The 22,625-nt window shown below is 45.3% G+C and overlaps 1 protein-coding gene across 1 annotated transcript in view; it reads right to left on the bottom strand.

The window, feature by feature from the left end:
- Positions 1–28: 28 nt before the first annotated feature.
- GRK3 (G protein-coupled receptor kinase 3) overlaps positions 29–22,625 on the bottom strand; it is a 61,855-nt gene continuing 39,258 nt past the window's right edge. Inside the window, exons 10-21 of the mRNA XM_071445253.1 lie at positions 18,359–18,437; positions 17,806–17,936; positions 16,934–17,028; positions 15,987–16,094; positions 13,971–14,037; positions 13,675–13,775; positions 12,366–12,432; positions 11,821–11,916; positions 9,518–9,680; positions 8,618–8,754; positions 7,593–7,706; positions 29–6,152 (exon numbers count right to left, since the gene is read on the bottom strand). Of these exons, the coding sequence (XP_071301354.1) occupies positions 5,991–6,152; positions 7,593–7,706; positions 8,618–8,754; positions 9,518–9,680; positions 11,821–11,916; positions 12,366–12,432; positions 13,675–13,775; positions 13,971–14,037; positions 15,987–16,094; positions 16,934–17,028; positions 17,806–17,936; positions 18,359–18,437 (1,320 nt within the window). The 3' untranslated portion in view covers positions 29–5,990. The remainder of the gene's footprint in view (positions 6,153–7,592; positions 7,707–8,617; positions 8,755–9,517; positions 9,681–11,820; positions 11,917–12,365; positions 12,433–13,674; positions 13,776–13,970; positions 14,038–15,986; positions 16,095–16,933; positions 17,029–17,805; positions 17,937–18,358; positions 18,438–22,625) is intronic.

Here is a 22,625-nt window from a genome sequence, read left to right as displayed (position 1 = left end):
GTGACACGGAAAGAACGGGACACTGGCACACACGCAAAGGACGGTTTTTATTGGGGTCTGGTCGTAGGAGAGCAGTTGTACTGACCAACACACAGAAGCAGCTTAGCTGTGCCAAAATAATCCGTTAAAAAAATACTGGCGGCAAGAACCGAGTGTGGCACACCCGCCACGACGGGGCTGTAAACTCCGGGACAGTCCGTGAGGAGCGAGGCCACAGCTCCTGGGAACCTCCTCCCCACAATAAATATGGAAAGAGCCAAGTACATAAAACAAGGAATGATCTCATCGATACAATATCTAAAGTTATTTACAGATCCTGGCTTTGCTTACCATTAATTACACATTTTGGACAGGTTCTCTTTCGATCGTTTCCTTCATCGTGAGTAGCTGTTCGTGTGAATCTGCTCCTTTTTGTTTTAAAGGACCTGGTGAGGCACTGGAAGTGCTCACAAATCCCCTCTCCGAGGATGCTCCTGCTTTATTCTGTTTTTCACACACATTTTTTGGTGCCATCTCACCCACTATCTGCTCTCTCTCCCTTTCCCTGAGGAGAAGATGCTTGCTACCAACAGCAAAGCCTCTTCCCAGCCCATCTCCTTTTCCAGCCTGGAAACACAGCATGTCACACAAACCCAGACCAACCTGGCCCTGGACAAAGCCACCTTCCTGCAGCTGTCCCCAGGTTCTCTGCCAAATCCCTGCCTGGACACACCCCAGGCCAGCAGCACTGTCCCCAGCACGGCACCGTTCCAGGGGTGACACTGAGCAGCCACAATGCCACCAGCACTGCCAGCTCCCCTCTGCCTCCAGGCACAGCTTGGGCTACAGCTCACCCCAAAATCCAATTGCATCAGAGAGGGAAATGGGAAAGAAGGCAGAGATTGCTGCAGGGAGCACAGCAGGGATCCCTCCCTGCCCCAGGCAGCCCCTCAGCACGGAGAGAACTTCAGCAGCAGCGTGGCAATGGAAAATGCCACATTTCACCCAGAAATGCCACAGGGATCAGCCCTGACCAGCACAGACCCCCAGCCCCACCACTGTGGAAACTGAGAGCACACAATGTTACACCTCAAGTACTCCTCAAACTGCACAGGCCAGGCTCACAACTGGAATTATTTTTAGGAACTGAGCGAACTGATAACTTCAGGGCTATTTCTGTACCTCACTGGGGACAGAGGTGCTGGGGATGCCTCTGCAGATGTGCCCAGATGTGCCCAGCAGAGGCAGCTCCTGGAGAGATGGCGCCACAGAGGGGTCCTGCCTGGGTGTCACCCTCCCCACACCCCGAGGGACAGTCCCTGCAGGGTCCCTGGTGGCCGCCACCCCCCTGAGATGTGACACCAAGCAGGGTCCTGCCCTGGCCCTGGCTCCAGGACAGAGATCTGGCACTGCTCCTGCCTCAGGATCCTGCTTTGAAGGATCAAGTGATCCCCCTGGAACACCAAACCCATCTCCAGTGAGGGCATTTTGGGTCCTGAGCCCAGCCCTGTGTCCAGGCTCTGCCTCCACTCGCTCCTTCCCCTGGGAATGACAGAGCTCTGCAATTCCCTGATGGCTGAGCTGGATCAAACACCACACTGACTCCTTGCCCCAATTTAGGTCATTAATTCTCTTTAACTCAGCACAGATTCCTGTGAATAAACACTTGGTCTGGGAATGCTGAGGGACAAAGGAGAAATTTGGAAATATCCCATGGAGGGGTGGATTTGCAGGAGTTTTCCACCTGAGATGGTCCTGACTGAGCCTGGAGTCCCTGTGCTGGGAGAGAAGGGCTGCACAGGCTCAGGAAATCCATCCCTAATTTGTGATGAAAAACAGAATAAAGCCGGCTGATCCTGCTTGAAAGGAGCTGCCACTTCCATACATATACGGAGCAGAAATTCTGTGGAATGTCAGAAGTTGGAGAAACATGTATTTAATAAATAATATAAAATGCTTTTTTCTGTTAAAATAGAATTCTCGGGTTTATACCTACAGAGCATAGCAACCTTTACATAAACAAAATAAAGCTGAGTCTGTGATGATTAGTTTAACACAAAATAAAAATACAATTTAACAATAGTATTAAAACAGCCGATGTTCCATCCACACAATATGTACACCATGGAATAGAAACCAACAGGAAACAAAAGTAGATTATCTTGAAACTCCTCAGACATTTGGATATACATCTTTTCTCTGTATATTTTAGATATTTTCCTTTTTTCTTTTTTTTTTTTTACAATATTAAAATTAATACTATGCTTTGTCAAAATACGCTTCTCAGATTTTTTTCTTTTAATTCGTAGAACTGACTCATTCCTTACATTAATCAACACCACTAGAATTATTTCTTGCCTACTGTACACTTCAAAGAGCCCTTCCTCTGGGGATATTTTGGGTGCCAACACCTCAGAGGCGGAGGAGCCGTGTCACTGCCACGTGCTGGGGGTGACACCGCCCTGCCAAGGGCTGCAGGACACGGATATGGACATGGGATCAAGGAACCTGCTCCTGAAGCTGACCAGCTGCCAGGGAAAGAGCAGCTCAGAGCTCCAGGGATTTCAGTCCTCGTGAGCTGATTCCCTGCAAAGCCCAGGAATGATGGGGCTGGGGCTGGTCCTGCTCAGGGAGCATCAACCCCGAGAGCTCCTCTGGGCACCAGTGGCCACTGTGGGCAGGGTCACAGCCAAAACAAGGTCTGGTTTTAGCACAAACCTGTGATTCCACCACCTCCACACTGGGCTGTAAACACCTGATTTATCTCAAAGCCAAACACAGCCTCACAATTTAATTTCTGGGTTTTCCCCCCTTGGTAGAAGTGGGAGAGGAAAATCTTCCACTGGGTTTCTACAGGGAGCTGCTGAATTACAGAATAATTGGAATATCCTGAGCTGGAAAGGACCCAAAAGGATCATCAGAGTCCAACTCCTGTCTGTGCTCAGGGCAGCCCCAAGAAATTCAGGAAAACTCGACTGTGACTAAGGCAAGGTCTATCCCCCAAGCTGCTCCCTCCCTACCTGCCAGGCTTCCCTTCCCAGACACACTTCCAGCTATTATTAGCCTGCTCCAAGATTTTTTGAAGCCTGCTGGGGGGTGGGGGAACATAGCAGGAATGTCAATCCCAGCTGGATCCACTCCAGCATTACTCCAGCTTCTCTCACAGCAGCACTTTGGGAAGAAGCCGTGAGCCTGCAGCCGAGGCTCTGCTGGACCAGGGACAAGAACACAAAAAGCTCAAACACAACCAAGAGGAAGAAGATTTACACTTGGAGAAATGGATGGCCAACACTTGGATGAAGGATTGAAAAAAAAAAAAAAAAACATAAAAAACACCCCAAAGAAAATGCTCCTTTAACGGTTTCATGAATTTGCAAAATAATTAGCAAAGAAATGAGAGATCCTAAACACACAGCCAAAGACCCTGCTGCAGATTAACACCACCAGGAATCTTTGTCCAAAACAAAAACTTCAGAGACTCTGGTTCCTACACCAGGAAGGAGCAGACTGGGGCAGCATCCAGGATTTTTTGGTTTGGAGGGTGCAATTCCAGCTCTCCCTCCACACCAGCACATCCAGTCACTTCCACACAGAGCCCCATCTCTTGCTGGGATCCCACCTTCGTTCAGGAGTTTGTCACTGTGATAACCTCTCCTCTCCTAGCTGCACAGTTAGATTAAAGTCACAAAAATAAAGCTATTTTCAATTGTCAATAAATCACAGCTGGCTAAAGAAACCCAAATCTTTTCCTGCCCCCTCCCACTGCAGGTTGGACGGGGCAGCAAAGACCACAATAATGAGAATATTCCAGGGCCATCCCAACTCCATCACATTTCAAAATAAATGTATTTCCCTAAGACAATATACAGCCTTCATTTCACATAAAATCTCTGGGTTTGAGGCACAATTTCCCAGCTGATGACCTGTTCCTCCCTCACTGACACTGGCACCGGCATCTGCTGACAGGGAGTGAGAGTGAAATCCAGCCATGGAAAATTACTGAAGGAGAAGAATGGGACTGAGCAGGGACTAAGAAAGCAAAATCAAGTTACACAAGAACTGTGAGAAGGTTTTGACACCATCAGAGGGCTTTTTTTCTAAATCAAGGAGAAAAATATGAGCATTGCATGGTATTGTAGGGAAAGCTGAACCACGGCCAGTGGGATGAGGCATTTTTTATCCCAAACATTTTTTAAATACCACACAAAGAATCATGGAATTGTTTTAGGTCAGAAAAGACCTCCAAGATCATCAAGTCCAACCTTTGACCAATCACCTCTGACACTGCTCCTTACAGAGGAGCTGAGATGCTCAACAGGAGTGACAGAGAGGCTGGTGCTGTTTACACAGAATAACTTAGAAAATAAATAAGGAGGGGAAAAAAAATCACTGAAAGAAACCACTTTCTCAGGGGGGGCATTTTCTAGAATGCATTTTCCCTTTGGTGCAGCCCCAGGTGGCCAGGCAGGGTTTGCACAAGCTGTGCAGCAAACCCAGCTCCCATGCAGAAGCAAACAGAGCCACTTTCACTACTTCCCTCCAAGGAACCCTGTGGTGATCTGACAGCCACACACGCTCAAACCACGCACAACTTCTACTCCCACTGACACAGGCACAGCTCCACTCTCTTCAGGGACTGAGAGTTGTACCTCTGCAGCTGGGAAGAAAAATCTTCTCTAAGCTGTACACTGAATTGGAAAAACAGCTTAAGTTCAGCCCTGATCTCTCTCTTAGAAACACACCACAACACCCAGCTTGGGGAAGCTGTGGGACGGCTCAGGATGAGATCCTTCCTTCAGCAAGACTTTCCACCCTGATGCCTCAGGTAGAATTAACATAAACCTGGCATTTGATCAGCTCGTCCATGCTCAGTTTTCTCACACTGCTCTCACTGTGGGCAGTTTGAACTCTTCAGAACAGAAAATGAGAGCTCCTTTCCCAAGGTGAGCTGTGATATGTGCACGAACCTCCTGGGCTGGGCTCCAGGGGATTTCTGGGGATTTCTATGCTATGGGAACACACCTGTGTAGAGCAGAGGAGGATCCCGAGTCCCAGGACTGAGGAGTGATCCGGGATACGTACCGAGGTACCCACACACACCTGAACCCAGCACATGCTCTAGAATGCACTGGATTTGAATCATTTCTTTTTAATTTTTTTTTTTTAAAAAGTGCAGTTGACCTGAAATGGAAAAGAACTGTCTTTTATGTTCACTGTAAACTTGTCAAAAGGAATCTGCTCTTTAAAAACTGTGCTAAAATAGTCAATTTATACAACAGAGCACTAGATGAAGCTACCATAAATTCCTCTTCACCAATTATTACTCTATTGTGTCAGTTATAGTACTGCATATACGTAGAAGAAGCAAAACTGGTGGTAGCTACTATTAGTGAGTACAACAAACCCAGGGAATAATTCGAGTTCAACGCTCCCATGAAGTAGCAATAACATTTAAACCACAGGACAGTTAAGAATTTCAGTACTTTGAAGTGCATCAGAGTCACACTGTTGATCATCAGCAGTATGGAGCAAGGTTATCAGAGAGAGTCAGCAGTAAATGGTCGGGGAGGACACGGCAACACCACAGAGTGAGGGGGGGCACCCACCACGGTCCGTCGGTGTCACCACGGGAGTGTCACCCCCCTGCCAGCCAGGCCACGGCAGGGACAAAGCCTCTTCCTTCCTTCCTTCTTCCTTCCTTCTTTCCATCAGTAGTTCCAGAGGGACGGAGCTCGGGCGGGCCCCGCCGGGGGTGTGGAGCAAGGAGCAGCCTCTGGGCTTGGTGACCTCCAGCGCTGCTGCTGCTGCTGCTGCTGCCAGGGGCAGGGTCCCCACCCCTGCTGCAGACACAGAGTCCTGACGTGATCCCAACGCTGTAAACATGGAGCTCCTCCTCCTCCAGGCACATCCCGCCTCCGGCACGCTGCACAAAGTCATTCGTTCACAAGGATTCTGGGACGCTCTGCAGGTTCACCAAGCAGCTCTCCCTGCGGGAAGGTGGTGGGTGCCTCCTACAGCCCGTTGCTGTTCCTGTGGCTGAGCGGGGGCTTCGAGAGCTCCACCACCGTGGAGCGGGATTTGTTGAGGAACTTTGGAGCCCGGCGCAGCAACCTCTGGGCCTCGGTGAAAGCCTCTGTCAGCTCCTTTTTCCACTGGACAAACTCAGGGTCGCTCTGCAAGAGACACAGAAGGAGTTTGGCACTTTATCCTACGTGGCCAACGGTGTCTTCTCTTGTAGCCACATTTCTCTTCAAAGAGAAAACCAAGGCACAGATCTTCCCAAGAATATTTCTGGGTCGCACATTCTCTGAACCTCAGAGAAAGGAAAAACAATTCTCATCTCGTTTGCTGTGCCTGTGTTTGTTCACATTATGGAAGATTGGTTACCTGAAGAGAATTGGTAATTAGATTCTGGTGTGAGTGTTTTGATTCACTGACCAAGTGAATCCAGGTGAGAGGAAGAGTGGGTTTGTCTTTACAAACAAGCTGTGGGTCTGCTGGGAGATAAAACCAGCACTGGGAGATAAAAGAAACAATGGGGAGGATTCCACTGATTGATGAATGGAAAAGGATATTTGCTTTTACAAATAAACTTTAGGTTTGCTGCTAAATAAAACTAGGCATTGAAAGATGAAAGAAACAATGGGGAAGAAAAGCCCCTAAATTCCATAAGAATTAAAAGTTAAAAGGGAGGGTTATACATTAGAGGCAAATCTTTGGTGCCAGGTGTTTTGGGAAGTCTGTACCTCTCAAGTACATTACCCAATGCGGAAAGAGAGAAGGGAAATGTGCCTGGGAAATTGGGATAAAAAGGAGGCTGTGTCCTCCAAAAAATTGGAGAGATCCCAGGGGAATGCCCCATGGCCTCTGCCTTTATTGGAATAATCAAAGGACTCCTCTGTCTCCTTTTTGGACATAAACCTCTGGTGTTTGTGGATTAATTTTCCTAACACAGGTTTGTGTGTCAGGACTGTTGGCTGACAGTCACGAGATGCTGTGCAGGGGAGTGCAGCTGAGTGCTTGGCAGATCCAGTTTAGATGTAATGTAATATAGTATAGAATAATATAGTATAATAAAGTAATTAATTAGCCTTCTGATATCACTGGAGTCCTCCTCATCATTCCTCTCCTTCATTGGGGGCAAAAACATCTCCGATATTCTCTGTCAGACAGCACCTTGGGGAAGATATTTTAATTTTCCAAAGGAATGAGCAACTTTGGCTATTGCCCATGTGCAATTCTCCATCACCTCAATGAAAGCTGGTACAATGTTTTGAGGATTTGAGCACTCCCCCTTCCACACATGAGCTCCAGCAGTTCCCCACAGTGAGACATGAGCCAACGAGGCCCTTGGACCTTGAGAAGTTTTTAGCTATTTATTAAACCCAACTCATTTTGTCCCAAATACCACTGAAATCCATGACAAGCTGCAGGTTTCCTGCTTTCAGAACTCAAGGGTGATAAACATTGGTATTTTATCAGTAACTAAGGTGTTTGGCTCTGCTCCACCAAGTGCCTTAATTAACATGCAACAGGATGAGCAGAAAAACTTTTGTCAATTGTTTATCATATGCAAAACAATCTGATCAAGTTATCAAAAAGTCAAGTCTTACCTCACACTGTAGGACAAACTGTTTTCCTCCTTTAATTCTCAGTAAGATGCATTTCTTATCTTTAATTTGTGTTTCTTCAACAGATACTATTTGTTCCATTGTCAGCAGGTTTTGCTGCAGCATTTGCAAAAGAGCAGAGAATTAATTGAAAAAAACTCTGTTGCCCATCAAATAAAGCCACTATCTCATTTTCCTGGACTATCCACATGAATTAAGTGATGCACATTAAATGTCATTATACAAACATTTATTTCTGAAGGCTGGGTCGTGAACTAAAGATAGATAGTAAGGTAAGAGAGATTTACAAGGGGCTTGGTTGCTTCAATAGTGACAACAAAATATCAGTTCTAAAAGCCAGTAATGACAGCATGAAATAAGAATCTACAAATAGGTGTGTCTGCAAACAGAATATTAACTATTTTCCCTCAAGAGTTGCATACAATTTGATACATTTTTCAAGCATTACTGTTATTACCCAAAAAAAAAGGCAATTTCACTACTTCAAAGAGCTGAAAGGGAATATTTCAGCACTGAATACTTACAAAGAGAACATACACAACAGTGTGCAGGAAAACTCTCCCTATGGACTGCAGAGTACACAATGTCTTAAATTCCAAATGCTTCCTTAATTTAAAGATACAAATTATCTGCCCTGCACATGAGCACAGCTGGGCTACACTACAGCCACTATAGCATTTTCTTGGAAACAAAATGCTATAGCATTTGTCACCTTACCAGTTTGTGTTTTTTTGTATAAATAGTCCAGAGGTCCTAAATGAAAAACAACACCATCAACTACCAAAATCCTTTAAAAACACGACAAAGCAAACAAAGGATTCTCAAGTCAACTTTACGTCTCCTGTGTGCATTGCAAGCTACGTGTTAACTACAGTGAGACAGCAGAGAAGATACTCAAAGGGGCTTTTACTCAGAGAAAACTCCTTCCCCAGGAGAACTCCTGGGCTATCCAGGTGTGTCCCAGCTCCACCTGCCTTCCAGCAGAGCTCCCAGGGCCCCTCACTCACCCGGGACTCTCCTTCTCCTCGCCACTCCAGCCGGTTGGGGAAGAGGTAAAAGTAACGCCGCTGCCACTGAGTCAGGAAGGGGTTCCCCAGCTTGAGCATGTAGCCATGCATGATACAGTCCTTCCCCAGGGCATAATCTAAACCAAGAGGAGATGTTAGCCAAGTGCCAGGAGGTGCAGCTGAAAGCATTCTGAGAGAGCTCTGTGCCAAAGGGATGGAGCCCCGGACCTGCCGTGCCCTCGGCGGGTTCAGATCACACACTCAGCCCCAGCTCTGTTCAAATCACACACTCAGCCCCAGCTCTGCCCTAACTGCACAGCTGCTGTGGCTGCAGAGCAGGGAACAAGGACAGGACTTGGCTCTTAAAGAAGTATCTCGCTGGTGGAAGTTTTAAAAGCGCTAAATGTTGCTCTCCAAGGTTTGGGGGTTTGATGCAACACCCCCGTGCAAGCTGCAGTTTGCTGTGCAAAATCTCCTGGGGCCCTTCCCAGCTCCTGGGCAGGAAATCAAACCCCACAGACTGGGAAGTTGGGGTGGCACAGGGTGCCCAGAGAAGCTGTGGCTGCCCCATCCCTGGCAGTGTCCAAGGCCAGGTTGGACAGGGCTTGGAGCAACCTGGGACAGTGGAAGGTGTCCCCTGCCCATGGCAGGGAATGGGACTGGATGGGCTTTAAGATCCTTTCCAACCCAAACCATTCCAGGACTCCATGATTCCATGAATCTCTTTCCAAAGCCTGATGTCATCATTCAGCATTTCAAAACATTCAGAAACATCTTAAGCAACATGACAGCGATTAAACAAATCCTAACGATTCCTAGGAATGACAGCAATGGGAGAACTCCAAACCCAGGAATTACTACCTAGCAGCAAAAGATGAGAGAAGTGTAAGGACAGATTACCTTCCTCGTGGCCAAGCTGCTTATTTTTAGCCCTTTTTCTGGCCTCAATTTTATCTGTGTCTGCATTTACTGCATCATAAACAGTTTCTGCTACTTCTTGCTGCCAACGCTCCGATATTACCAGAGGGAAGTTCTTATATAACTCCTGGTCACTATCAAGCAACTTGCAAGAGAAAAACAACAAAAAACCCAACATTTTAATAACTTTCACTACTCTTATCCCCAACAGTTAATAGTTACCCATGCAACAGTATTATTTTACACGATGGATTGAACTCAAACCTTCACAAAACAAACAGATGCAAGCAAGAGAAGCACAGACACTAATTTAAGCAGAGATATTAATTTATGTGCAGAGAACAGGCCACCTGCTCAAAACTTGTTTGGTTTGATAGCTCCAAAATCCTCACTCAACACTGCTCCATAATGCTCTCTAGACATTTAAATCACTATTCCAATGTAAGCAGCAGTATTCTTAACTTTGTTGCACAAAAACTTCCCCAGCCCAAAAGCTCCATGAATAAGTGCAAAGATACCTTTTCCACAGCAATGCCTTCCATGCTTCCACAGCCTGGCTTTATATTCCTAATAATTAACCCTCAGAATTCATCAGCATGTGCTACAGATCTCAATTTTACTGGCAGAAAGATTCTTTTCTCCACTGATCCTTCGAGTACTTAAACTGAATTGCACTGAAGAAAATCAGGAAAAAAATTCCTTCACCAAAAGGGCTTCCCAGCACTGAGCAGGGCAGTGGTGGAATGCCCATCCCTGGAGGAGGTTAAAGCTGTGTGGATGCAGCACCAACAGCTGCAGGAGCAGCTCAATTCTCCTGCTGCAGTCAGGCCAGACCCTCCTGGAATAGATAATTCTCCTTTTCAGAGATCCATGCTATATCCCAGCAGGAAAATACACACCCAGAAAATCTCCCTGTGGCACCCAAGGAAGGGGGAACAGCCACAGGCATCCCCTGAGGGCTCCCCACTCATAACCCAAAGCTCACATGCTCTTCTGGGGAACACAGGGCATTCTGCAGGATGAATTCAACTCCAGGGAGGAGGGCAAGGGGTTCAAGCTGTGGTGCCCAAGGCAGAGAGGGCTCCTGGCACCTCACTGGCAGCTGACTCAGGCAGGAATCCTCCTGTCCCCTCTGGAAGCTGTGACACCCAGGGGGGCTGTGCTGTCCCTCCCTGACTCACCCCCAAGGGTAAATTTATCCCATGGTCAGCCTGAGCTATGAGATTCTGAGATCAGACTGGAGATGACAGAGCACTGACCTGCTGGTGATTCACATTCCAGGACAGGAATCATGTTATTGACAATCTCTGAGCCACTCAAGAAATAAAAAGACTCCCCGGTTCTTCCTTGCAAAATGTTCCTCTGAATCCTGCACTGCAGAATTGCAGGAGACTGGAATCCTGCCAGGCTAACACTGATGCTGAAGATGTGGAATTTTCTGGGATAAAGAACATCCTGGGCTCTCTGCACTTTTCTGTGCCAACTTCTGTCACCACAGCAGGTGACACTGACAGACGAGCTCCCTTTTAGGCTCGGTGAGTACTTAATGGGGCTTTTTCCTTATAAAGTTTAGAACAATTAATTTCCCTCCTGACTCACTTCTGTAAGAACAAGAATGAGGTCTGTTCTACTGCAGAAATGGGTGATGAAAACAACAAAGGGCATTGACCCAAGCCCTGCTGCCCCAAAGTCCCAGGGAAACTTCAGAGAGTGGAGGAATCCACAGGAGGGTCACCCCCTTTATGTGAGTTAAAGGGGACAGCTTTTTTTGATATAATTTATGTTATTTTCATTAAATTTTGGATAATATCAGAACGTGAAAATTTCTTTTACCACTCTTCTAACTTATGACATTGCTACTATTAACACAGTTTGTCATTTTTAAGAGTTTTCCCTGCCACTCTCTGACCACTCAACTATTAAAATAAGGTTTAGCTCCATTTCTCCAAGCTACCAGAAATAAATCCCAACTTTTAAACACACAAACCATAAGGTATCCTTGAAAAACTGAGGCTTTCCCAATTCTTTCCTGACCATTTGAAACATTTTCTTCATCACATAAGACTTTTGGTAAGAAAGTAGATTTCAGTTAACCTAAAAACTTAAAGACTTGCCAAGCAACAACAAACAGGGGAACCAGCCCAAGGTACCAGCACGGATTGATTCTCCCAGCCTGAAGGAATTTCTTGCACATCCAGAGCCCTGAAGCAAAGGAATGCCACACACACATGGAAAGCCAAGCAGAGCAGCCCCAGTGCCACCCTCCAGCACTGAGAGTTGGGTACCTTAATGCCTTTAGTGTCCTCTTCATCAAAGGAGCCAATATCAAAAGCATCTGCTGCATTGACTTCTCCCCGGGGAGGAATCAGGGGGGGAGGGTACTGGAAATTGAAATCAGCATAATTAAAGACAAATTAATGGGTATTGTTTAACTCCATTCTGGAGTCATGCACAAGCTTTGTATTTTTTTGCACAGATTACACCTGACTGCGCCAGAGTGCCCCCCTTGGAATTAAACTTCAATGCAAAATTGTTGGCACTCCTTTTAATTAGAGCTCCATCAAAAATCTGGGGATGAAACTCCCCAGTTTAGAGACAGCAAAGGAAAGGAAACATGCAGTCATTTGAGCCTGGAAATGTTATTATTTACTCCCAACAATCAAGAAGATCTGTAGTAATGAATATTCAACAACAACCCTCCCTGTATTTGTGAGAGTGAGCACTTGAGCTGGGCACTGTGACCCTCAAGTTTTCTGTTCAGTACCTGTTTGGGTTTATTTTCCTTCTACTGCTTTGCCAAGTCAGTTAAATTACTGTCTTTATCCTTTACCTTCTGTAAATAGACTTGCTGCCAATCAATGCCTTTGAAGAAAGGATGTTCCTTTACTTCTTGTGCGCTGCAAAACAGAAGTGACTGAAGTCAACAAAGGAAAGGGCTTTTAAAGTGTATTCAAGGAATACAAAGCCCTCAAAGGTCACACTTCTATCACTTGAGAACATCAGGGAAACTGCTCTTTTTTGCAAAAAAAAAAAAAAAAAAAAAAAAATTCCTCAGTAAACAACAGAAGAGAAGATTTGCAGGTGGAAACACTTGGAACAGTGTTCTATGGCTGGCAGGCAAGAACTCCTGATGGCACTCCATCATTTCCAAGAGCAAACAAAGTTCCTCTGTTGTCAGATCCCAAACACTGCTCTGGGTCAGATCCCAAACACTGCTCTGGGTCAGATCCCAAACACAGATCCAGGTCAGATCCCAAACATGGCTCTGGGTCAGATCCCAACCACTGCTCTGGAAATAACCAGATTACTCCACATTATACAAATTTTATGAGAAAATAATAAACTGCTCTTGTTATCTCCCAGGGAAAAGCAATCTCAGGCCATTATCAAAGAGGGCTCCAAAACAAAAATCCTCTGAATCTCCCACTGGAACTGGAGGCAGCCCCAGGCTCAGGTGTGACCATCTACCTGTTATCACACATCCCAATGGTTTCTCAACACTTGTTTACTCCTCTCCTTTTCTCCCTCAGTCTCACACTGGCTTTTTAAACAGGAGATAACAATTTCATGAACAGCTACAAGCAAGGTGAGCCTGGCAGGAGCAAGGAGTGTTTTGTAGTCAAGAAACAAAACAAAAGCTCTTTTCCTCAGAATAATCAAGTGACAAAGGCAGCACCAGCAATATTTGCAGCTTTTGCTTGATGTTTTTGGGATTGTTTTTTGGTTTGTGGTTTGGTTTTTGTTTTTTTTTTGTAATATGCTCCTATCATTACAGATACAATATAAGCAATAAATTTTCCCTATCAGTATGTCTGACTCAAGTCATATGATTTCATGCCAAAACAGATCAGGCAAAACCAGAAAAACAACCGAGGGATGAGAAGTAAGAACACCACCCAATGCAAGCATGACTGCAGGGGACTCAGGGAAAAGGCTTTAAGGACAGAAATTGTCCAAAAAACGTGTCCAAACCGAAGGAATCTGAAATGTAATTCCATGCAGCAGCACTTTGTAATGTTCTCTTTCCAAAATTAAAATCCTCACAACAGGAAGCAGATTTTTACTTGAAATGTATTCACTCATTGACAGAGAAGTGGAAATTTTTCAAGGCAGAGGTCCAAGGAGAAGACAACACCTACCTTCTTCCTTGGCATCCAAGCCTCTTGCTCACATCCCTCTGCAGGAGCCCTTCCAGAAGGGACTTCAGCTCAGGAGAAAAGGAATCCGGGAGCTCCACGTTCTGTGGAGAAAGGAAACACAAAGAGATATTCCATGATGGAAGAGGTGTGCTCTGCCCTCTTGTCTCTGCTGGTGTTTGGAAACAGCTCTCCCACGTGCAGATAGAGCTCTCTGGGAGAGCAGGGGGGTGCAGTTCCCATTTTAGGGGAAATGGGAGCTCGGGGAACACGGGGATGTCACTGAGGCCAGCCCTTACCACCGTGAGCGTCATCCGGTCAATCTCGTGCTTATCTTTGGTTTTGTGCTGCCTGAAAGGGCTGTGCCTGTGGAAAGAAGGAAAAAAGATGTGAATAAATAAATGCAAAGCCTCAATATATTAGGGTATTTCAGCTATGGCAATGCCAGGAATGAGTGGAGCATCCTGTTAGTCCCATCCTTCCCCCTCATCACTCCTGTCCTGCAGAGCAATCTGATCCACAGGAAGGTGAGTAGAAAGTTGGGTAATTCTTCAACAGTGATCTGGCCTTAAAGATGTGCTTCAAATGCCTCACCAATTACATCTATCTCCCCAAAACCTGAACAGTTTTCAGCTAACAAGGAAACCCTGAGCAGCCATCACCCACAGGGATTTAAATCCAAGGATTTCTATAAGGAAGGTGAGCATGACCCACTGAACTCACCATTCCCCATCATGGAGAGTAGAGATAAGAGATCACAGATCCCACAGCATCAGCCACTGGGAAGATATCTGATGGTATCTTGTAAATTATCAGCTTCATCTCTTTCCTGCTTTATAATTCTGGCTTGAATTTGAATTTTCCTTTAAGCTATGGAAGACTGTGACCTATTAGAGGTTTATCACACAGTCCTCTGTGAAAGAAGCAGCATTGTAGTAAGAGATATTTTGATTATATTTAGGATATATTCCCTGTTTCTTTTCTTTAAAACCTTGAGGGGATGATGGTATTCACAATCAAAAATGTTACTCACTTATCAATTCCATTAATTAGCTATTCTAAAGCATTCTGGCTTACCACATGGCAGAGTGTACCAGCATGTTTCAACTGGAGACCTGCTACTCCCAAGTTATTTTCCTTTTATTCTCAAAAATGTTCTGATTGATGAATGCAATGGATGGACCAGGACTTCAATTTTTCTCTTTTCAGGATGACAGGTAAATGGTTCCCAGACAGCCTCATGTACTCTGACAAGGAGGCTCTGAGTAGATCAGGGAAGAAAATGATTCACTGGCGACTTATGGGCAGATTCTGTGCCAGACTAAATTTACCAAATACCAAGAAATGGCACCATGTGCCCAGCCCTTGTTTTGGGATGTGTTTAATTGGCTTCAGAACAGATGAGAAATGAGAGTTCACCGTGAATAATGCTCTGGCTTCTGGCTGAGCACTGATACCACCCTGAACATCTCTGCCAGGGACAATCACAGCCCAAAGACTGGCAATTTAAACACCACTTCTTTCTTTGTTTGCACCTTTACACAGTCTGCTTTGTGCACAATTAATGTTAAATTGATACAGTTCTAGAGTTCAATTCACAAGTCACACACTGACCTTCCTTTGTACAGTGCCTGCACAGAGATAAAAGCTTGTAATTAATTATGTGCGAGGACACAGGATGACCTAATGATCAATCTTTACAGAGAAGCACTGTGAAAAGCCTCAGATTTCTCCTGGTTTGCCATTAACACCGAGGATGCCATTTTCAACAAGCACTTGCCCACCAGTGCTTGTTGTTTGCTCAGATAAATCCCATGGCATTAATCTATTCTAAGTTTAATGAGCTGACAAAGCTGTAATTATCGTGTACCTTTGGACACTGGTAAGGTAACAGGCCAGATTCAGCAAATGGAAGGATCCACACCTTGTACCTGGCCCAAACCCTGCAGGAGGGAAGGTTGAGTAGCACCCAAAAAGGAACCAGTGCAGCCAAGAGCTTCTCCTCAACACCAGGTCTCAACACAAAGCCCATGATTTAAAAGGGCTGCTTAGAGCACTCCAAGGAGCAACATCTCAACACTTAAAACTGCCAGAGAGGACCAAACTGCTGCCTGCAGCATTTCAGAGAGCAGACAGAAGTGCTCTCCTCATGTCCAGGATGCTTGGGTTGGGTTTGGCTTGGAAGAAGAAGCCTGGTCTGTCACACACGGGGCGGCACAGAGGGATCACTTCAGCCCATCTGTGACACACCATGTCCTGCTATTCCAAGGGACACCCACAGAGGCCCCCCCAGGCAAGGCAGGAGCCCCACTCACCCCCTCAGCAGCTTGAAGAGCATGCAGCCCAGGGAGAACCAGTCAGCACTGCTGTCGTAGGCTGTGCCCTTCTGCAGCACCTCGGGGGCCATGTACCCGTGGGTTCCTCTGCAGAGCACAACAGCACAAAGCATTCATTACATCCAACATTATCACTGGGGGGAAAAAATCATTAAAAATCAGTATTATCTCAATAAGACAGCCCAGTTTGGAAATAATTCGTTTTGACAATTTTGTTTTGCTTCCAATGGGTTTTTTGTGCCACCTGTGTGAGCACAGGACACTCCTGAAGTCAGGCCTGGGCACCACAAGAAGCAGCCACCAGGTATTGCTTTTACCCTTGACATGTTCAAAACATATGGACTTTTTTCAAGAAGCTACTGATTTGCAAATCTCTTAAGGTGTGACGGGCTGGAGTTTCCCTTTTTGCATAAATTGCAAGACTAAATCAGGTCACTTGAGGAGCTAAGAATGAAACGTGCCAGGTAAGATGTGAATCCACACCCAACTCCAGGAACTCAGATCCCAGTTAGATCCTGATGGTGAGAGGCAGAAAGGAACAAAATTTGCCTCCAGTTCCATGAAGATCCAGAAAAAAAGAAAGACACAATAAATCCAGGATTTTAGTCGGTTTGGGAATATTTAATTACCAGGTTGGGACAATTAAAGCAATCTGGTACTTTAACTCAGTCAGGTTCTTCTCTGAGCAGTGAATCATCCTGAAATAATGTGTCATCTCCCAGCCATGCCTACACATCAGCTGCTACAACTGTGCAGGAAAACAGGGACAGGAGCCCAAGAAACCTCATTAGAGCCACCAGCTCAGCAAGCCTGGGCCACACAAGTGTCATTCCTCCCCTTCAGGCAAAGTTAAGTTTTAAAGACAAATTCAGGATGGATTTAGCACCACCTGTGTGTGCAGCAGAGCTCCCAGATTGAATACTTACACACTGGCATGTGGCTTCTTTTTGGAAAAGTCACAAGCCAGCCCAAGGTCTGATATCCTCACGTGCCCATGTTCATCCAGCAGGATATTTGCAGGCTGGAAATCAAGAGAAGGAGGTGAGTGCTTGGTATTCCCCAGCTGACAACTGCAAACTCTCACAGCACAGCAACTCAAACATCAATACTCCCTGGTAATTGGTAATTGCCTTCTTTTATTTAACATCAATATATACCAGACACTTCCTAGATAAAAATCCACCTTCTCACAGAGCACTACCATCAACTCCACAGGTTATGAAATACTGAATAACAGAAGGGAATAACCAGGCAAGGTTTGAACACAAAGCAGGTAATAAATGTATAATCCATTCTGGCCTCAGGTTGCTTTTGGTTTCTTCACAGCAGGGTCTGTGTGTGGCTCTTACACATTTTATTCTCAGTCTCTGGGCACATTTCCATTCCCTTGTGCTGCCACTTGGTTCAGGGACTCTTCTCTGGGACCTGTCCTTGATTTCCCAAGTGTCAGTGATACTCCCCAGCCCCTCTCCTGCTGTTGTCCCCCATCACACACACAAAGGCCTCTTTCAGGGCTCCCAGAAATATAGGAAATGATTACAGCAAATACAGTAAATTATCCTCTAAATCATTCCCATCAGGGAGATCAGTAACACTTCACAGGATTTACTGTGACCCCCAGGAAGCCTCTCCCAGGCTGGTTAAACTGGATAATGGCACAGATTAGAAGGACTTTGAAAACTCAGTACAAAAATCTGGCAGATAAAGACATAATCCTGCCAAGGAAAGGTTTCAGGAAGGGTAATCCATGGAAGTTTTCTGAGGGGCTGTGTGGATTCAGGCACCCACCAACCATTACCTTCAGGTCTCTGTACACCACGAAGCGATTGTGCATGTGCTCTAAGCCCAGGATGATTTCAGTAGCATAAAACCTCATCTCTTTTTCAGAAAACACTCCGTGCTGGGAGAGGTGGTAGTGCAAATCTCCTCCTGAAATGAGAATTGAGATGTAATTAAGTGAACAGTAAATTCTTACCCTGCAGGCAGACAGGGTGACACTGTGGGGGAACAGCTCAGCTTTTGTAGGTTCTTATTACCTGAAGATCACACAGCCCCACCCTCTGCAAATCTGTGTGGTGACAAAACAGCTGAGAAAGTTCATACAGAGATTTGATCAGTCTGAAACTCCATTTTAAAATGCATTTATTTCATAAACATTTGCATTCAGTGACTAATCCAGCAGAGGATTTCCACATAAGCAAAGGCTGTACCCCACACTGGTTTGTGGAGAGCAGAATAAATCAGCTCATAGAGCAGCCCAGGCTTGAGGGGACCAACCATCTCAGCAATCCTCCTGCCAAAATTTCTCTAACATCATCATCATCATCATCATCTGAACAAGCCTTGCTTACCATTCATGAGGTCCAGAATGAAGCAGAGCTTGTCAGGGGTGTGGAAGGCATAGGTCATACAGACTATAAAAGGACAGTCCTGCAAAGGAAGAGCACAGAGGTTCACCTTGGGCAAAAAGCAAAGTGTGACTTAGGGAAGCTAAAAGTACAGCTGGTGTTTTTCCTGTGCTATTTGCCAGTATTCCCAGTTCTCTCCTGAAATGCAGCTCCATTGGTAACCCCTGTCCCCCTGTGAGGGCCCTGCCCAGGTGACAGTGAAGGTGTTTGGCCCCCCAGCAGCATTTCCAACAGAGGATTGAAGGAATGTGAACACACCAGGCAGGAGCTGGGATTCTGGAGCATTACAATGCTCAGGAAGCAGCTGCAGCAACATCCAGATCCTGCAAAATCCACAACACAAGGGCTGTGGGAGCAGGTTCAGGAGGTCAGAGCAGAGCAGCCAGGGCAGGGATGGGTTTCACCTCACCTCCTGATGCACCTGAACTTCAATTCACCCCATTAAAGACAAGCAGCCTTAAAAAATTCCACTAGAAAAACATATCTTTGCTCCCAAAGTCTGCTCATGTGCTGGTACCTCCATGGCACACCTTCAAAACCCCATGGCAGCAGCTGGCAGACCTTCCTCTGCACCAGGCCTGTGCTGGATACAAGGCCTCCATAATTCAGAGTTATGGAATTGGAGGTTGGAAAACCCCTCTGAGATTGAGGGATTCAGCCAAGGCCACCACCAACCCATGTCCACATCTGTGGCATTCACATTCTCTGAAAAAATTCCTCCACCCAGGGTTTTTCTCCTGGGAAGCTGAAAGGCAGCAAGAGAGGCCTCAGAGAAAAGGGAAACAATTCTTATCCCATTTGCTCCTCCTGTGTTGTGCTCATGTGGAATGTGTTTGGAGATTGTTTACCCACAGGTGATTGTTTCATTGGATTCTGCTGTGAGCTGTTTTGTTGGAACTCTGGAAAGAGTCACAAGTTTTCATTATTATTTTTTAGCATTCAGCAAGTATCCTTTCTGTATTCTTTAGTATAGTTTAGTATTCTTTAATATAATATAGTATAATAAAATAATAAATTAGCCTTCTGAGAACATGGAGTCAGATGCATCATTCTCTCCCCTGGTGAGTGGACCTGCATTTACAATACCACATCCCCACATCTGTTAAATCCTCCCTGGGATGTGACCCCACCACTGCCCTGGGCAGCTGTGCCAGGGCTGCAGAACCCTTTTCATGAAGAATGGACCTGGCTCTGGCCCTGCTATTGCTGATAAAAGCCAGGATGCTCTTAGCTAATGACCAGGGGGTGGCTGTCACCCCCTCAGCTTCTGCTCCAAAGCCACATGGGATGGAACCATGGAATGCTTTGGCTTGGGAGGGACCTTAAAGCTCCTGTCATCCCAAGGGCAGGGACACCTCGTGGCACCAAAGCAGGGCTGTTTGCTGGGTCTGCAGTGATCCCTTTGGAATGGCTGTGCCCCAGGCCATCCCACATCTGATCCCAAAGGCAGAGCAGCCCGGGACACCCTGCAGGAAGCAGAGCCTGGAGCTGCAGGATGGAGCAGGGAAAGCTCTGGGAATCTCTGACAGGAACTTGCTCCCTTCCCAATTTAGAAACAGCAAAACACGGCGGCCTTGGGCAGAGAGGAAAGGGAGGGACAGGGACACTTCAGAGCCCCTCCTTCCTTCCACGGGGTTCAGATATAAAGGTTTCTTTATATTTCTAAATCTTTATACATTCATAAATCTTATAAATCTTTATATTTATAAATATTTTTATTTAGAAATCTTTATATTTTATATCTTTATTTATATTATTTATGTATCTTTACATACATAATTTCTATTTTACGCATCCCCACAGTGCCAGGGTATTTTATTTGCGGGGTGTCCCGATGAAGGAAGGAATGAGGAATCTGACTTTTCTGTTTTCAGAAGGCTAATTTATTATTTTATGATACTGTATTATATTAAAGAATGCTAAACTATACTATACTAAAGAATGCAGAAAAGATAAAAAGATAATAATGAAAGATAATGAAGATAATTATGAAATTATGTAAAAAGATAATAATGAAAACTTGTGACTCTCTCCAGAATGCCGACGCTGATTGGCCAATGAGTGAAAACAACTCACATCAGAAACTAATGAAACAACCACCTGTGGGTAAACAACCTCTAAACACATTCCAGACAAGTAAAACATAGAAGAATCAAATGAGATAATATTTGTTTCCCTTTTCTCTGAAGCTTTTCAGCTTCCCAGGAGAAAAATCCTGGGCAAAGGGATCTTTCAGAAAATGTGAATGCCACACCAGGGTACATCCCGCCCCTCTCCAACCCAACTGCACTTTGCTTCCCACAAATGGGAGGGATGGGTGTGAAACACCTGCACAACATCCAGGAAAAAAGCCAAATTCTTAAATATAAAATACAAATTTCAAAAATTTGTAAATTTTTTTTTTCCTAAAAAAAAGGAGCCTGATGTGGTGTCTAACACAAGATACCACCTCTGGTTATGAACTCAGTGTTGGGGATTATTGCAGCTGCCACTTAACTTCACAACAGCAGCTTTAGCAGAATTATTAACTTAATTTCCTGCATCGACTGGGTAATTCAGAAGTGTCCCTAAGCAGGGCTCCTAAAATTTCAGAGCAATCCAATTACCCAGAAGGATTTAGTGGTAGAATTTAAACACCACACATAGACGAATAAAAAGGTTTTTCTACACCAGAACATGGCTTGCTTATATTTTTATGGATTTTAAAAATAGAAGTTATCTGGAAGTGTAAATGTGATGCATAACTCATTTTTTTTGTGCAAGCATCCCGAATTTCATCACTACCCTCTCCTAGCTTAACAGAGAGAAAAACTGTACTGCAGTATTTTCCTGAGACAAAAACTCCAGCAAAGGAGTATTCTACAGCACAAAAAAACAAAAAAAAAACCACCCTACAGTTATTTTTTTAAAGAACACATAAAGCAATAAAACCAATTTCCCAGGAGAGCAATTCTTCATTGCAGTCAACTTTCTGCTCTGATGAAAATAAGCAACATTATGACATTAATGTGTGAATTAAGACCAGTTTGCAAAGAGTTCCTTACATCCAAACAATCTTGGCCTGAATCCAGAGAACTGCTGAAGTCAAATTTGTGGCAATAAATCATATGGAAGGAAAAAAAATACTGGAGCAACTGTTAAAAAAAAGTAGAAATGTGATATTTTAAAGACATTAACACACTAAAAAGTGCTCTAGGAGGAAACCTTTGGTTTTGACTCTTGCCTGAAAGGCAAGCACTGGGCTTTGGGGCACAAAGTGACAGCAAACAGGGGACAAAGGTGTGCAGAGCACAGAGCAGCTGTGTCCCAGTTTAACTGGAGGGCAGCTCTGCCCTGACATGTGTCACTGCTTGAAACACATGAAAACCAACCAAGTACCTGTTCTGCTCCAAAAAAAAACCAGATTATTGATCTCCTGGGGTGTCCTGAGCAGGGCCCTCCAGCTGAGGATATTCTGGGATTATATTTATCATCCCTTGGAGGAAATCTTGAATGCAGCCATCAGTAAAATCATCTCAAGAGGGTCTGGGTGAGGCAGCTGAACTGCTGAGGTTGTTTTAGGAAGAAAAAAAACTGGGAGCCACAACAGAGAGGAGGCACAGCCCTGCACAGCCCCAGTCTTGCAACACAGATGGAATGATCCCCTCCTACCCTCAGGAAAAGATTAATGCAATAATCACTCCTTCCACAAGCACCTTGGCACTGCCTGGTTTCACAGGGTCCATCACCACCTTGGTGATTTCCACACGTTCCAGGTTTTCAACAGAAATCAGGCAAATATTGGCTACCGCAGAAATGAAATCAATTTTTCTTTTTAACAGAAAGTAAAATCTTTTCCCTACTCTGCGACCTTCCAAGGATTTCACAATGCCTTTCCAGCCTGAAGGGCTCTGTGGGAGGGGAAGATGGGGCCTGTGTCTTGCAGAAGAGGAAACCCAAAGCTCGGTGACAGTTTGTCCCCGTTACACCACAGTGACACAGCAAAGGCACCAGCAGAGACTGAGCCTGGTGTAGAGCCCTGCAGAGCCCAGTTTGGGCCATCCAAGAAGCTCCAAATGCTCTGCAGAGGTGCCTGTTGTACTCCTGAACCCACTGGAAATGTGGCCATGGAAAGCTGCTCTCACCACAGTGCCATGGGAGCTCCCTGCTCCAGGGGTGCTGGGGTGGGGAATGCCAGAGCCTGAGGTGGATGAACAGAACTGATTACACA

Source organism: Agelaius tricolor, unplaced genomic scaffold (genome assembly GCF_023055355.1).
Source record: "Agelaius tricolor isolate 1412-34295 unplaced genomic scaffold, bAgeTri1.0.p SCAF_20, whole genome shotgun sequence".
In the NCBI taxonomy this organism is placed as follows: domain Eukaryota; kingdom Metazoa; phylum Chordata; class Aves; order Passeriformes; family Icteridae; genus Agelaius; species Agelaius tricolor.
This window is presented reverse-complemented; position numbering and strand designations above follow the sequence as displayed.